At 36.9% G+C, this 14,375-nt stretch overlaps 1 protein-coding gene across 5 annotated transcripts in view; it reads left to right on the top strand.

Annotated features, from left to right (window-relative positions):
• Positions 1-14,375, top strand: part of LOC117328698 (sodium bicarbonate transporter-like protein 11) — a 103,821-nt gene that overhangs the window by 60,044 nt on the left and 29,402 nt on the right. For 3 of the 5 annotated variants that reach the window (XM_033886187.1, XM_033886188.1, XM_033886186.1), the window contains 2 exons: positions 8,267-8,733; positions 9,089-9,130. In XM_033886187.1, coding sequence (XP_033742078.1) covers positions 8,280-8,733; positions 9,089-9,130 — 496 coding nt within the window. In that variant the 5' untranslated portion in view covers positions 8,267-8,279. Of the gene's footprint in view, positions 1-78; positions 183-8,266; positions 8,734-9,088; positions 9,131-14,375 lie in introns of those variants that run through there. The other 2 variants (XM_033886189.1, XM_033886190.1) reach the window with 2 other exon arrangements.

Here is a 14,375-nt window from a genome sequence, read left to right as displayed (position 1 = left end):
CTTAACAGCTGGAGAAGTCACACATGATTTTGTTATTGTTGATGAGGACCACTCACATGACTTTGTATATAACCCAGCAATGACAGAAGACCTTAGTGTTGGAGGTGTATAGCTGGACCTGAGGAGGACAGTTCAAACAATACCTGATTATGGAGTATAGAAATGGATGTCTGTGATTACTGGTATGGTGTGTGTATATTTAAGCATTGAATGGCTTTCAGTTAGCGCGCTTCATGTTGAATTTGCCTCTGTCCAGTTGGCATTCATATTGACTATGAATGCCAACTGAAAGCCGTTCAATGCTTATATTTACCATCTGTGATTTTTTAATTTGTCGTGCGATTTTTTTTTTGAAATTTTCAAATTCAAATTTCAGTTGGCAGTTCATAAGCTGGTGAACTCGCAACTGAATTGGTAGGGTTATATAGTGGCAGTGCCATACAATGGTAAATATAGGTATATGTTGGTGAGGGTATATATATAGGTATATGTTGGTGAGAGTATATATAGGTATATGTTGGTGTGGGTATATATATAGGTATATGTTGGTGAGGGTATATATAGGTATATGTTGGTGTGGGTATATATAGGTATATGTTGGTGAGGGTATATATAGGTATATGTTGGTGAGGGTATAGGTATATGTTGGTAAGGGTATATATTGAGGTATATGTTGGTGAGGGTAAATGATATATAGGTATATGTTGGTGAGGGTATATATAGGTATATGTTGGTGTGGGTATATATATAGGTATATGTTGGTGAGGGTATACTACGTATCTTGTTCGTGCCGGTCTATCTAGGTATATGTTGGTGGGGTATCTATGGTGTCTGGTTGGTGCGGGTATCTCATAGGTATATGTTGGTGAGGGTATATATAGGTATATGTAGTGGTGTGGGTATGTATAGGTATATGTTGGTGAGGGTATATATAGGTATATGTTGGTGAGGGTATATATAGGTATATGTTGGTGAGGGTATATATAGGTATATGTTGGTGTGGGTATATATATAGGTATATGTTAGTGAGGGTACATATAGGTATATGTTGGTGTGGGTACATAATTTATTTGTTTTTTAGTAAATGTTAAAGCCACAATTTGTTCTGTTTTATGTCTTATATTTCCATCTCATTTGTTTACCTAATGATGATTCTGTTTTAATTATTATCTGCCTTGCTGGCCTGATTTTGATAAGATGTTCTGTCTATTCCATCTCCTTAACACTCTCTGATGAAGGACCATCATGACAAAGTCAATTATTTCTCTCATTCCTATGTTTTTAATCATTGTTTCCCTTAAATAATGTCAGATCTTGTGTTTCACTGCAAATGCAACTTTATTGTCCGAGTACCATATCACTAATTAAGTTTATGAAACCTTTGTGGCAATGCTGAGACTGAAGTGCTATAAATTCACATGTTTTAGAATGTGTTATATGAGAATACATTAAAACCAGGTGTGATGTTGTTGTTGTTTCCATACAGGTCACTACTGTACCTATGATGTTTATCTTTGTCTGATTTAGGAAATAAATATAGAACAGTTTTATTACTTACAGCACCTGCACACCATAAATTTTCAGTCAGAAATAATTTGAAGAGATGCAAACATCATGAGCTATGACTATAGAGTCTATCTGATGTAGTTTGTTTTATGATTTTACAATGTGATGTAGGATGCACACTAGAGCATAAATCATCATCAAACTTTATCATCAAACTTGGGGATGTGTTATATTACATGTTGTTGAACAAGGCAGCATGGATTATCATTCTCTGTTGATTGGCAGAATTTTCCTTCAAAGTTTTTATGGTTGTTATGTTGTCCTGGTATAATGAATGTCTGTATAAGTTTGATCCAATGTGGGCATTGTCTATTGTAGTATATCAGATCTGCATCACCTGTAGTCCATAAACATGGTATGGATGAAGGCTACTTAAGGATGTTCCAAAGTCTTCAAAATTAAAGCATAACTTTTTCTCTTGTTAAAAAAGAATGCGATTTAAATGCTTTGTGATGACAAGTGAAGAAATTTCAAAACTGATCTTCCAAAAAACCCCTTTTTTTTGTTCTAATTTAGAATTATCAAGATATTGTCATATTAATTTGGGTTTAAGGAAGCACCATTACAGAGGTAAAAGACACTAGCTCATGGAGAAAATAATGTCGTCCTGTAGGTTAATGCTATATTAGATTATGAAGGTTTCATAAGATGTTATAATTAGTAAAATCTTTAAAGAAAGATTTAGAATTGCTATATTAGATTATTTAAGGTTTTATAAGATGTTAATTAATAAAATCTTCAAAGAAAGTGATCAATCATTATCAATCCAGTATTTTTAACCTTCACTTACTGTGAAAGTCATATGAATTTGATGAAATGAATAATAGCAGGAAAATGATCCGACCTTATAAACCTATCTTTGTTTATCAGTACAAAGTTTGATAAACACTTAAGTATTATACAGCTGTAATGAAGTGTTAATTGTAGTTATGATTGGTATATCTTGTGTTTTTTGTGGTAGCATTTGTTTACTGATATCAGGACAAGCAAGTTGTTTTTGCTCATCGTCAAATCTGTTTTGTACATTGATCAGCTCCAGCAGCTGCTAGGAGTCCTAAATTGTGGAGAATGAATTGCTTGCTCTGTGAAGGTCTTGATAAACATTGGGTATTTATTGTATCAACACTTGCTTGTGTGTATTGGTGTATCAATCAGGTATTAAATAGGTCGATGTATCTGGAGCCCGTAGTAGAACCATCAGTCCTCATCCAAAGTATCTACTGACAGATCTCCTCTACACTTAGATTACATATACTGAGGTCAAGTCTACATTCTATCTCAGCTGTCCATGCTAATGAAAGAAAATAAACTAACACATAACTAACAAGCCAGTTGATTCTGTAAGTGAGATTACCAGACTGATATTGATTGTGTGGGCAGTAAGAGAGATTACCAGACTGATATTGATTCTGTGGGCAGTAAGGGAGATTACCAGACTGATATTGATTCTGTGGACAGTAAGGGAGATTATCAGACTGATATTGATTCTGTGGGCAGTAAGGGAGATTACCAGACTGACATTGATTCTGTGGACAGTAAGTGAGATTACCAGACTGACATTGATTGTGTGGGCAGTAAGGGAGATTGCCAGACTGATATTGATTCTGTGGACAGTAAGTGAAATTACCAGACTGATATTGATTCTGTGGGCAGTAAGGGAGATTACCAGACTGATATTGATTCTGTACGCAGTAAGTGAGATTACCAGACTGATATTGATTGTGTGGACAGTAAGGGAGATTGCCAGACTGATATTGATTGTGTGGGCAGTAAGTGAGATTACCAGAGTGATATTGATTCTGTTGACAGTAAGTGAGATTACCAGACTGATATTGATTGTGTGGGCAGTAAGTGAGATTACCAGACTGATATTGATTGTGTGGGCAGTAAGTGAGATTACCAGACTGATATTGATTCTGTGGGCAGTAAGGGAGATTACCAGACTGATATTGATTGTGTGGGCAGTAAGGGAGATTACCAGACTGATATTGATTGTGTGGGCAGTAAGTGAGATTACCAGACTGATATTGATTGTGTGGGCAGTAAGTGAGATTACCAGACTGATATTGATTGTGTGGGCAGTAAGGGAGATTACCAGACTGATATTGATTGTGTGGGCAGTAAGTGAGATTACCAGACTGATATTGATTCTGTGGACAGTAAGGGAGATTATCAGACTGATATTGATTGTGTGGGCAGTAATGGAGATTACCAGACTGATATTGATTGTGTGGACAGTAAGGGAGATTACCAGACTGATATTGATTCTGTGGGCAGTAAGTGAGATTACCAGACTGATATTGATTCTGTGGGCAGTAAGGGAGATTACCAGACTGATATTGATTCTGTGGACAGTAAGTGAGATTACCAGACTGACATTGATTGTGTGGGCAGTAAGGGAGATTGCCAGACTGATATTGATTCTGTGGACAGTAAGTGAAATTACCAGACTGATATTGATTCTGTGGGCAGTAAGGGAGATTACCAGACTGATATTGATTCTGTACGCAGTAAGTGAGATTACCAGACTGATATTGATTGTGTGGACAGTAAGGGAGATTGCCAGACTGATATTGATTGTGTGGGCAGTAAGTGAGATTACCAGAGTGATATTGATTCTGTGGACAGTAAGTGAGATTACCAGACTGATATTGATTGTGTGGGCAGTAAGTGAGATTACCAGACTGATATTGATTGTGTGGGCAGTAAGTGAGATTACCAGACTGATATTGATTGTGTGGGCAGTAAGGGAGATTACCAGACTGATATTGATTGTGTGGGCAGTAAGGGAGATTACCAGACTGATATTGATTGTGTGGGCAGTAAGGGAGATTACCAGACTGATATTGATTGTGTGGGCAGTAAGGGAGATTGCCAGACTGATATTGATTCTGTGGACAGTAAGGGAGATTACCAGACTGATATTGATTGTGTGGGCAGTAAGGGAGATTACCAGACTGATATTGATTCTGTACGCAGTAAGTGAGATTACCAGACTGATATTGATTGTGTGGGCAGTAAGGGAGATAACCAGACTGATATTGATTGTGTGGACAGTAAGTGAGATTACCAGACTGATATTGATTCTGTGGGCAGTAAGTGAGATTACCAGACTGACATTGATTCTGTGGACAGTAAGTGAGATTACCAGACTGATATTGATTGTGTGGGCAGTAAGGGAGATTACCAGACTGATATTGATTGTGTGGACAGTAAGGGAGATTACCAGACTGATATTGATTCTGTGGGCAGTAAGGGAGATTACCAGACTGATATTGATTCTGTGGGCAGTAAGTGAGATTACCAGACTGATATTGATTCTGTGGGCAGTAAGTGAGATTGCCAGACTGATATTGATTGTGTGGGCAGTAACGGAGATTACCAGACTGATATTGATTTTGTGGGCAGTAAGTGAGATTACCAGACTGACATTGATTGTGTGGGCAGTAAGTGAGATTACCAGACTGATATTGATTGTGTGGGCAGTAAGTGAAATTACCAGACTAATATTGATTCTGTGGGCAGTAAGTGAGATTACCAGACTGATATTGATTGTGTGGGCAGTAAGGGAGATTGCCAGACTGATATTGATTGTGTGGGCAGTAAGGGAGATTACCAGACTGATATTGATTGTGTGGGCAGTAAGGGAGATTGCCAGACTGATATTGATTCTGTGGACAGTAAGTGAAATTACCAGACTGATATTGATTGTGTGGGCAGTAAGGGAGATTACCAGACTGATATTGATTCTGTACGCAGTAAGTGAGATTACCAGACTGATATTGATTGTGTGGGCAGTAAGGGAGATAACCAGACTGATATTGATTGTGTGGGCAGTAAGTGAGATTACCAGACTGACATTGATTCTGTGGACAGTAAGTGAGATTACCAGACTGATATTGATTCTGTGGACAGTAAGTGAGATTACCAGACTGATATTGATTCTGTGGACAGTAAGTGAGATTACCAGACTGACATTGATTCTGTGGACAGTAAGTGAGATTACCAGACTGATATTGATTGTGTGGGCAGTAAGGGAGATAACCAGACTGATATTGATTGTGTGGGCAGTAAGTGAGATTACCAGACTGACATTGATTCTGTGGACAGTAAGTGAGATTACCAGACTGATATTGATTCTGTGGACAGTAAGTGAGATTACCAGACTGATATTGATTCTGTGGACAGTAAGTGAGATTACCAGACTGATATTGATTCTGTGGGCAGTAAGGGAGATAATTCATTGATTCTTGAGGCATTCAGGGAGATAATCTGACTACATTTCATAAGCTGTTTTATTTTGTGTCATTTTTTAATACATGTTCATTGTCTCCTTAATTGATGATATGATTTAACTCTACATGAAATGATGCCTAATGACTGAGGATTGTTATGTTTTTTGACATTCTTCTAAGATATGACTGTAACAAATCCAAATGTGGATTTATTTAGGTCATCTGACCCGAAGGGTCAGGATGACCTATAGTCATCATGTTTCGTCCGTCGTCGTGCGCCGTCCGCCGTGCGTAAACTTTTCACATTTCAAACTTCTTCTCAAGTTCTTCTGAACTACACCTATTTGAAACTTATTCTCAAATTCCGCTGATGGGATGTAGAGTTAAATCATGTCATCAATTAAGGAGACAATGAACATGTATTAAAATGTATTTCAGGTCAGTCAGTAATCCAAGATGGCCACCATGGCAACCATCTTGAAAAACACATTTTAAACTTTTTCTCCAGTTTCAATGGTGCAATTGAGCTGGAAACTGGTGAGGATGTTAAGGAAAGATAGTCAACAAAGTGTTGTTATTTTTCGGCATCGTTAAAACTTTGACATGGCAGCTAAGGTGGCCATTTTGTAACATGATTACGCAATCATGGTTTTCCTGAACTATTTGAAACTTCTTCTCAAATTCCACCAGGGGGATTCAGCTCTAACATACCAAAAATGATCTGTAGATGATCCTGGCCAAGTGTTGTTATTTATGGGTCAGTCAGAAATCCAAGATGACCGTTAAGGCCCTTGGGCCTCTTGTATATAGAGCCAGTCACAACCTGTCACCCATATATCCATTAGTTGTGGCATCGACACTTTGAAAACCTGTTTGTCTACCTTAATTGTTAAACCTATTTGCTTGAACATTGATGAATCCAAACTCTGTGAAGCACTGTGTTTACCTGACATCATGAGGAAGGTTTTTGGCACCTGTCCTGGAGGCTGATTGAGGCCTCGATGTTACTGGGTAGATACACATGATAAATAATTCATTGTTTACCTGTGATTGCGGACATGTGCTGCTGTGTTTGGGAACTATTGGTGTAAAAATCTCACTAGATATCCGGTCTGTTGGTTAACACATGCTCGCTAATAGATTCTCCGGGATTAGGTTTATAAACAGATCTGGTCCACATGTCTAGTGAAAATAGTTTTAAGTCTGACATAATATTTATAAAACACCCTGAAGTATTTAGTCTAAATCGTACATTTTGTGTGTACTAGTTGAACCGATGACATGATCCATCGTTGTTTAATCTGATTTGTTACATTAAACACTCAACAACCTGGCTTTAAATCTTGACATGTTTTAGCAATTTATATTTTTATATACATTTGTATTGTTATATCATCTTCATTGAGAGTTTGTACAGATCAGGTGATGGACTGTCTTCTGTATCTAAGATCAGTGTCTTAAGAAAGTTTGTGTGTACATGTAGTTATATGTGTAATAGATTTAGAGGTTAATTTATTGATAACGATATATAGTGTGACTATGTACATACAACAGTTAATTACCACAGTATAGAAGGGATCAAGCTAACCATTATATTAAGTCACTTCCAAAGGAAGAGTGCTACACATATTTAAAATTAAATAATTTAATTAAAATTAATGATATATCAGAAAGTATCCCAATAGAGCAACCCAGTAGTGTTAATCTTTTCATTTAAAAACAAGACAAAATTTAGGAATATATTAGAAGCTTGTTTAAAATTGATGAGAAATACTTATATTTGTGATGACTTTGATCTGTGGAGTGTAGAAAGGATCTGATTATGTCATATGATTATGTACAATGTATGTATGTACATATTCTAATCATTTTGGAATGATGTAACTTGTTATAATTATCTTTATTATTAACCTTTTGCCCAGCAACAGCATGGGCATCCCGTTACCTGTAACTGCAATGTTTTTTGGGGGGAAATTTCAAAAGCTTTGAAGTCCATAAACATACACCCCACATCCTTCTAAGCTGGTGTGCATTCATTAGAGGACTAACGGCTGATGTACAGCCAAATATGTGGAGATATTTTATTTGCGTTGAAACTCACTTAAAAGTTTTCAAAGGCTTTATATAAGTCCATAGGCATATGTATATCCCATACAGATGTACTACTCTATTGGGTTCATACAAGCATTATAGGTCTGTATTATATTTGAAATATTTGGATTTCATTTGAATTTGCATGCATTTATTTTTCATTAAATTGTAGGACATCAAATTTTAATTTTTTGAGATTGATTACTTTTAATCAAGTCGACATAGGAAACTACTGTTTATGTTTCAAACGCATTCATTTGATATTTGATGTCTTAAAAAGTTTCTGAAATTTTCATATTAAGATCTTTTTCTTGAGTGATTGACTGTACTGGTGAGCTCCAAAATTAATCATTACACTTGTTTTATTTTTCCAGAAAGACAAAGGGCATGGATTTACCGCCACATAATACTGACGATAGTCAGGGGGTCGAACTTCAGCACGTCAATGTGGTAACCACAGAGTGTCGGGAGAACTTGGCGTTTTCAATTGAGTCTGAAGGACAAGGGCCTCCTCCATATAGCAACAAAAACAAAACACCTCCAGGACATGACCCAAAACGTCGCGCTGATTGGAAAAATGGCGGTGTTAATGGTCACGTTACTACAATAAATGTACCGCCCATATCTACACAAGACGCAGAGGGTGGAGGGTTGTCTCCCCCTGATACAGGTGGGGGAAGAAGACGTCACCGCAGTGAAGGGGCACTCAACACACTCACTGTCACTAACAGTTCAGCTTCACCGAAGTCCAACAATCTACTGGATCCTAACTATCGCAAAAATTCCATGTACGAAAGTCGCAGCACGATCAGTGGCGTAAAGTTTGATGACTCATTTATTGGTATGTATAAGTCCTCACCATTTCTACTGTCCTTTTATCCATGCTAACTTTTGTTGACATCTAGATTGTGATTTATAGCCTAGCAGGCTGCTCCAGAAAACAGAAATTCCTAGCAAACAATTACCTGATGTTAAGATAACAATTCTGATTCAATAAATCAGATACTGTGTAAATTAGAAACAGGTGATTGATCACCATTGACCAGATGAGCATGTGTTAAAATCCATAAAATCACAATTTAATTTAAAGTTGTTTGTGTTCGAATAGCTGTGGTTTTTGTGTAGCTTTGCCTTCAGTTGTAGCATTAACTTGTTTTGTTTGAGCATGACACTAGATCGTAACAATTTTATTTTAGAAGAAAACAAGAGTTTTGACTACGGCTCTGATTCCGATGGCGGTAAGATCGTGAAGCACACTCATTCTTACACAGCTCAATTTTAAATCTAAATGTGACATTTTAACTTTGAATGTGACTGTTGTTTAAAAAAAATCATCAATTTTATTGTTTGTGTCAAATTTATTCCAATTAGGGGAGGGTGAGGGGGTTACAATCCAAAAAGTGCCTCCAGTCATTGGCTAGGACATTGGGTCTAATAAAGAAATACAAATCTGTACAAACAGTCTCAATTAAGGAGAGAATTAAACTCTGTACATGCACACAGTACAATAGCAGAATACAGTGATCTGTGGTGTGTACATGTTGCTGTCAATACATCTTAATGATTTACAATTAAAGATGTATTGAAAGCAACATGGAGCAATTAGACTGGGTTATCAGTAATTAGAATGAGTTGTCAGTAATTAGACTGGGTTATCAGTAATTAGGCTGGGTTATCAGTAATAAGGCTGGGTTGTCAGTACTTAGGCTGGGGTATCAGTAGTTAGGCTGGGTTATCAGTAATTAGACTGGGTTATCAGTAATTAGGCTGGGTTATCAGTAATAAGGCTGGGTTGTCAGTACTTAGGCTGGGGTATCAGTAGTTAGGCTGGGTTATCAGTAATTAGACTGGGTTATCAGTAATTAGAATGAGTTGTCAGTAATTAGGATGGGTTATCAGTAATTAGACTGGGTTATCAGTAATTAGACTGGGTTATCAGTAATTAGGCTAGGTTATCAGTAATTAGACTGGGTTATCAGTAATTAGGCTGGGTTATCAGTAATTAGAATGAGTTGTCAGTAATTAGACTGGGTTATCAGTAATTAGGCTGGGTTATCAGTAATTAGAATGGATTGTCAGTAATAAAGCTGGGTTATCAGTAATTAGGCTGGGTTATCAGTAATAAGACTGGGTTATCAGTAATTAGACTGGGTTATCAGTAATTAGACTGGGTTATCAGTAATTATAATGGGATATCAGTAATTAGACTGGGTTATCAGTAATTAGACTGGGTTATCAGTAATTAGACTGGGTTATCAGTAATTAGACTGGGTTATCAGTAATTAGGCTGGGTTATCAGTAATAAGACTGGGTTATCAGTAATTAGACTTGGGTTATCAGTTATTAGACTGGGTTATCAGTAATTAGACTGGGTTATCAGTAATTAGACTGGGTTATCAGTAATTAGGCTGGGTTATCAGTAATAAGGCTGGGTTATCAGTAATTAGAATAGATTATCAGTAATTAGACTGGGTTATCAGTAATTAGACTGGGTTATCAGTAATTAGGCTAGGTTATCAGTAATAAGGCTGGGTTGTCAGTAATTAGGCTGGGTTATCAGTAATTAGGCTGGGTTATCAGTAATTAGGCTGGGTTATCAGTAATTAGACTGGGATATCAGTAATTAGACTGGGTTATCAGTAATAAGGCTGGGTTCTCAGTAATTAGGCTGGATTATCGGTAGTTAGACTGGATTATCAGTAATAAGACTGGGTTATCAGTAATAAGGCTGGGTTATCAGTAATTAGACTGGGTTGTCAGTAATTAGGCTGGATTATCAGTAGTTAGACTGGATTATCAGTAATAAGGCTGGTTTATCAGTAATAAGACTGGGTTATCAGTAATAAGGCTGGATTATCAGTAATAAGGCTGGGCTATCAGTAATTAGGCTGGGTTATCAGTAATTAGGCTGGGTTATCAGTAGTTAGGCTGGATTTTCAGTAATAAGGCTGGATTATCAGTAGTTAGACTGGATTATCAGTAATAAGACTGGGTTATCAGTAATAAGGCTGGATTATCAGTAATTAGACTGGGTAATCAGTAATTAGACTGGGTTATCAGTAATTAGACTGGGTTATCAGTAATTAGACTGGGTTGTCAGTAATTAGGCTGGATTATCAGTAATTAGGCTGGGTTATCAGTAATTAGACTGGGTTATCAGTAATTAGACTGGGTTATCAGTAATTAGACTGGGTTGTCAGTAATTAGGCTGGATTATCAGTAATTAGACTGGGATATCAGTAATTAGACTGGGTTATCAGTAATAAGGCTGGGTTATCAGTAATAAGGCTGGGTTATCAGTAATTAGGCTGGGTTATCAGTAATTAGACTGGGTTATCAGTAATTAGGCTGGGTTATCAGTAATTAGACTGGGTTATCAGTAATAAGAATGGGTTATCAGTAATTAGACTGGGTTATCAGTAATAAGGCTGGGTTGTCAGTAATTAGACTGGGTTATCAGTATAAGAATGGGTTATCAGTAATAAGACTGGGTTATCAGTAATAAGAATGGGTTATCAGTAATTAGACTGGGTTATCAGTAATAAGGCTGTGTTATCAGTAATAAGGCTGGGTTATCAGTAATTAGAATGGATTATCAGTAATTAGACTGGGTTATCAGTAATTAGACTGGATTATCAGTAATTAGAATGGATTATCAGTAATTAGACTGGATTATCAGTAATTAGGCTGGGTTATCAGTAATAAGGCTGGTTTATCAGTAATTAGACTGGGTTATCAGTAATTAGGCTGGGTTATCAGTAATTAGACTGGGTTATCAGTAATAAGGCTGGGTTGTCAGTAATTAGGCTGGGTTATCAGTAATTAGGCTGGGTTATCAGTAATTAGACTGGGATATCAGTAATTAGACTGGGTTATCAGTAATTAGGCTGGGTTATCAGTAATTAGACTGGATTATCAGTAATTAGGCTGGATTATCAGTATTTTTGCTGGATTATCAGTTTTTAGGCTGGATTATCAGTAATTAGACTGGATTATCAGTAATTAGACTGGATTATCAGTAGTTAGGCTGGATTATCAGTAGTTAGGCTGGATTATTAGTAATTAGACTGGATTATCAGTAGTTAGGCTGGATTATCAGTAGTTAGGCTGGATTATTAGTAATTAGACTGGATTATCAGTAGTTAGGCTGGATTATCAGTAGTTAGACTGGATTATCAGTATATAGACTATTAAGATATGAGCATCTAACCAGCATCTTACAAAACAGTGTCACAGCCCCCAAAATCTCTGAAAAAATTATTTCAAAACAATATTCACTTTGACTATTAAATATAATAAAATTATCTTCAAAATAAGATCACATTAAAGTAAAGTTTGCATATATACTTTTTTTTAGAATTCTTAAAGGAAATCCAGCTGGAAAAAAAATGTAACCTCTGTGTTATGATCAGCTTTTAAGACACAAATTAGGAAATTTCAAGTGTTATTATTGTTTAAAATTATCTCCCAAAATAATGTCAACATTTGATGGTTACGCATGCTGCAGTTACACTTTGTAAAGCTGTTCTCAAATGTCGTGTTTGTGTCTACATAGTTATTTTGGATAAATTGAAAAATTGAGCTGTGCATGATATTTTTCAAGTTTTTAATAATTTCATTGTTCCTTCATCGTAATATTTCTTGTGTGTCTGTTATTCTCTCTTTGTGACCTTACTTGCGGTAAGATGTGCGAGGTTTATTGCCTATTAAAGCTTTGGAACACATCAGTAATCAATAATCCACTCTGGAGTGTCTAACACTATCATCAGCTGTTGTATCTTTCCCATCCTTTTTGGTACTGGAGCAAGCTTTCCTGGAGGTCGGCAAAAGTACAGATAGCTTACACTTTACTTTGTAACATCAGTATATTATAGGGTGAATGTCAAATCAAAGAATGCATGTAATTTTTCTGCTGTTATATATCATGTATACCTGTATAAATATCTGTCTACTATGCATGTATTGTACTGTTCTCTATAGACAGTGTCACTATGACAATTATAATGAGTCGCAGTGGTACTGTTCTCTGTAGACAGGGTCACTGTGACCTTTATAATGAGTCGCAGTGGTACTGTTCTCTGTAGACAAAGTCACTGTGACCTTTATAATGAGTCGCAGTGGTACTGTTCTCTGTAGACAGGGTCACTGTGACCTTTATAATGAGTCGCAGTGGTACTGCCCTCTGTAGACAGGATCACTGTGACCTTTATAATGAGTCGCAGTGGTACTGCCCTCTGTAGACAGGGTCACTGTGACCTTTATAATGAGTCGCAGTGGTACTGCCCTCTATAGACAGGGTCACTGTGACCTTTATAATGAGTGGCAGTGGTACTGCCCTCTGTAGACAGGGTCACTGTGACCTTTATAATGAGTGGCAGTGGTACTGCCCTCTATAGACAGGGTCACTGTGACCTTTATAATGAGTCACAGTGGTACTGCCCTCTATAGACAGGGTCACTGTGACCTTTATAATGAGTCGCAGTGGTACTGCCCTCTGTAGACAGGGTCACTGTGACCTTTATAATGAGTGGCAGTGGTACTGCCCTCTGTAGACAGGGTCACTGTGACCTTTATAATGAGTTGCAGTGGTACTGCCCTCTATAGACAGGGTCACTGTGACCTTTATAATGAGTCACAGTGGTACTGCCCTCTGTAGACAGGGTCACTATGACAATTATAATGAGTCACAGTGGTACTGCCCTCTGTAGACAAGGTCACTGTGACCTTTATAATGAGTCGCAGTTGTACTGTTCTCTATAGACAGGGTCACTGTGACCATTATAATGAGTCACAGTGGTACTGTTCTCTATAGACAGGGTCACTGTGACCATTATAATGAGTCGCAGTGGTACTGTTCTCTATAGACAGGGTCACTGTGACCATTATAATGAGTTAATGCGTAAAACTCCCACAGTTATCCTAAGATCATTTCATATTAATCTTGTTTCTTTTTTCAAAAACAAAAAGTCACCTAGATTTTGATATTATACATAGTAAATATTGGTTTTCTAACAGAATGTTGTACATAATTATGTTTGTTATATATATATACCTGGTGACCTGATGATAACACCGTTTGTTATATATATACCTGGTGACCTGATGATAACACCGTTTGTTATATATATACCTGGTGACCTGATGATAACACCGTTTGTTATATATATACCTGGTGACCTGATGATAACACCGTTTGTTATATATATACCTGGTGACCTGATGATAACACCGTTTGTTATATATACACCTGGTGACCTGATGATAACACCGTTTGTTATATATATATACCTGGTGACCTGATGATAACACCGTTTGTTATATATATACCTGGTGACCTGATGATAACACCGTTTGTTATATATATACCTGGTGACCTGATGATAACACCGTTTGTTATATATATACCTGGTGACCTGATGATAACACCGTTTGTTATATATATACCTGGTGACCTGATGATAACACCATGATTGTTGTAATAGG

This window comes from Pecten maximus, chromosome 6 (genome assembly GCF_902652985.1).
Source record: "Pecten maximus chromosome 6, xPecMax1.1, whole genome shotgun sequence".
NCBI classification, from domain to species: Eukaryota; Metazoa; Mollusca; class Bivalvia; order Pectinida; family Pectinidae; genus Pecten; species Pecten maximus.
Note: the sequence above shows the minus strand (reverse complement) of the source record. Positions and strands in the feature narration are given on the sequence as shown.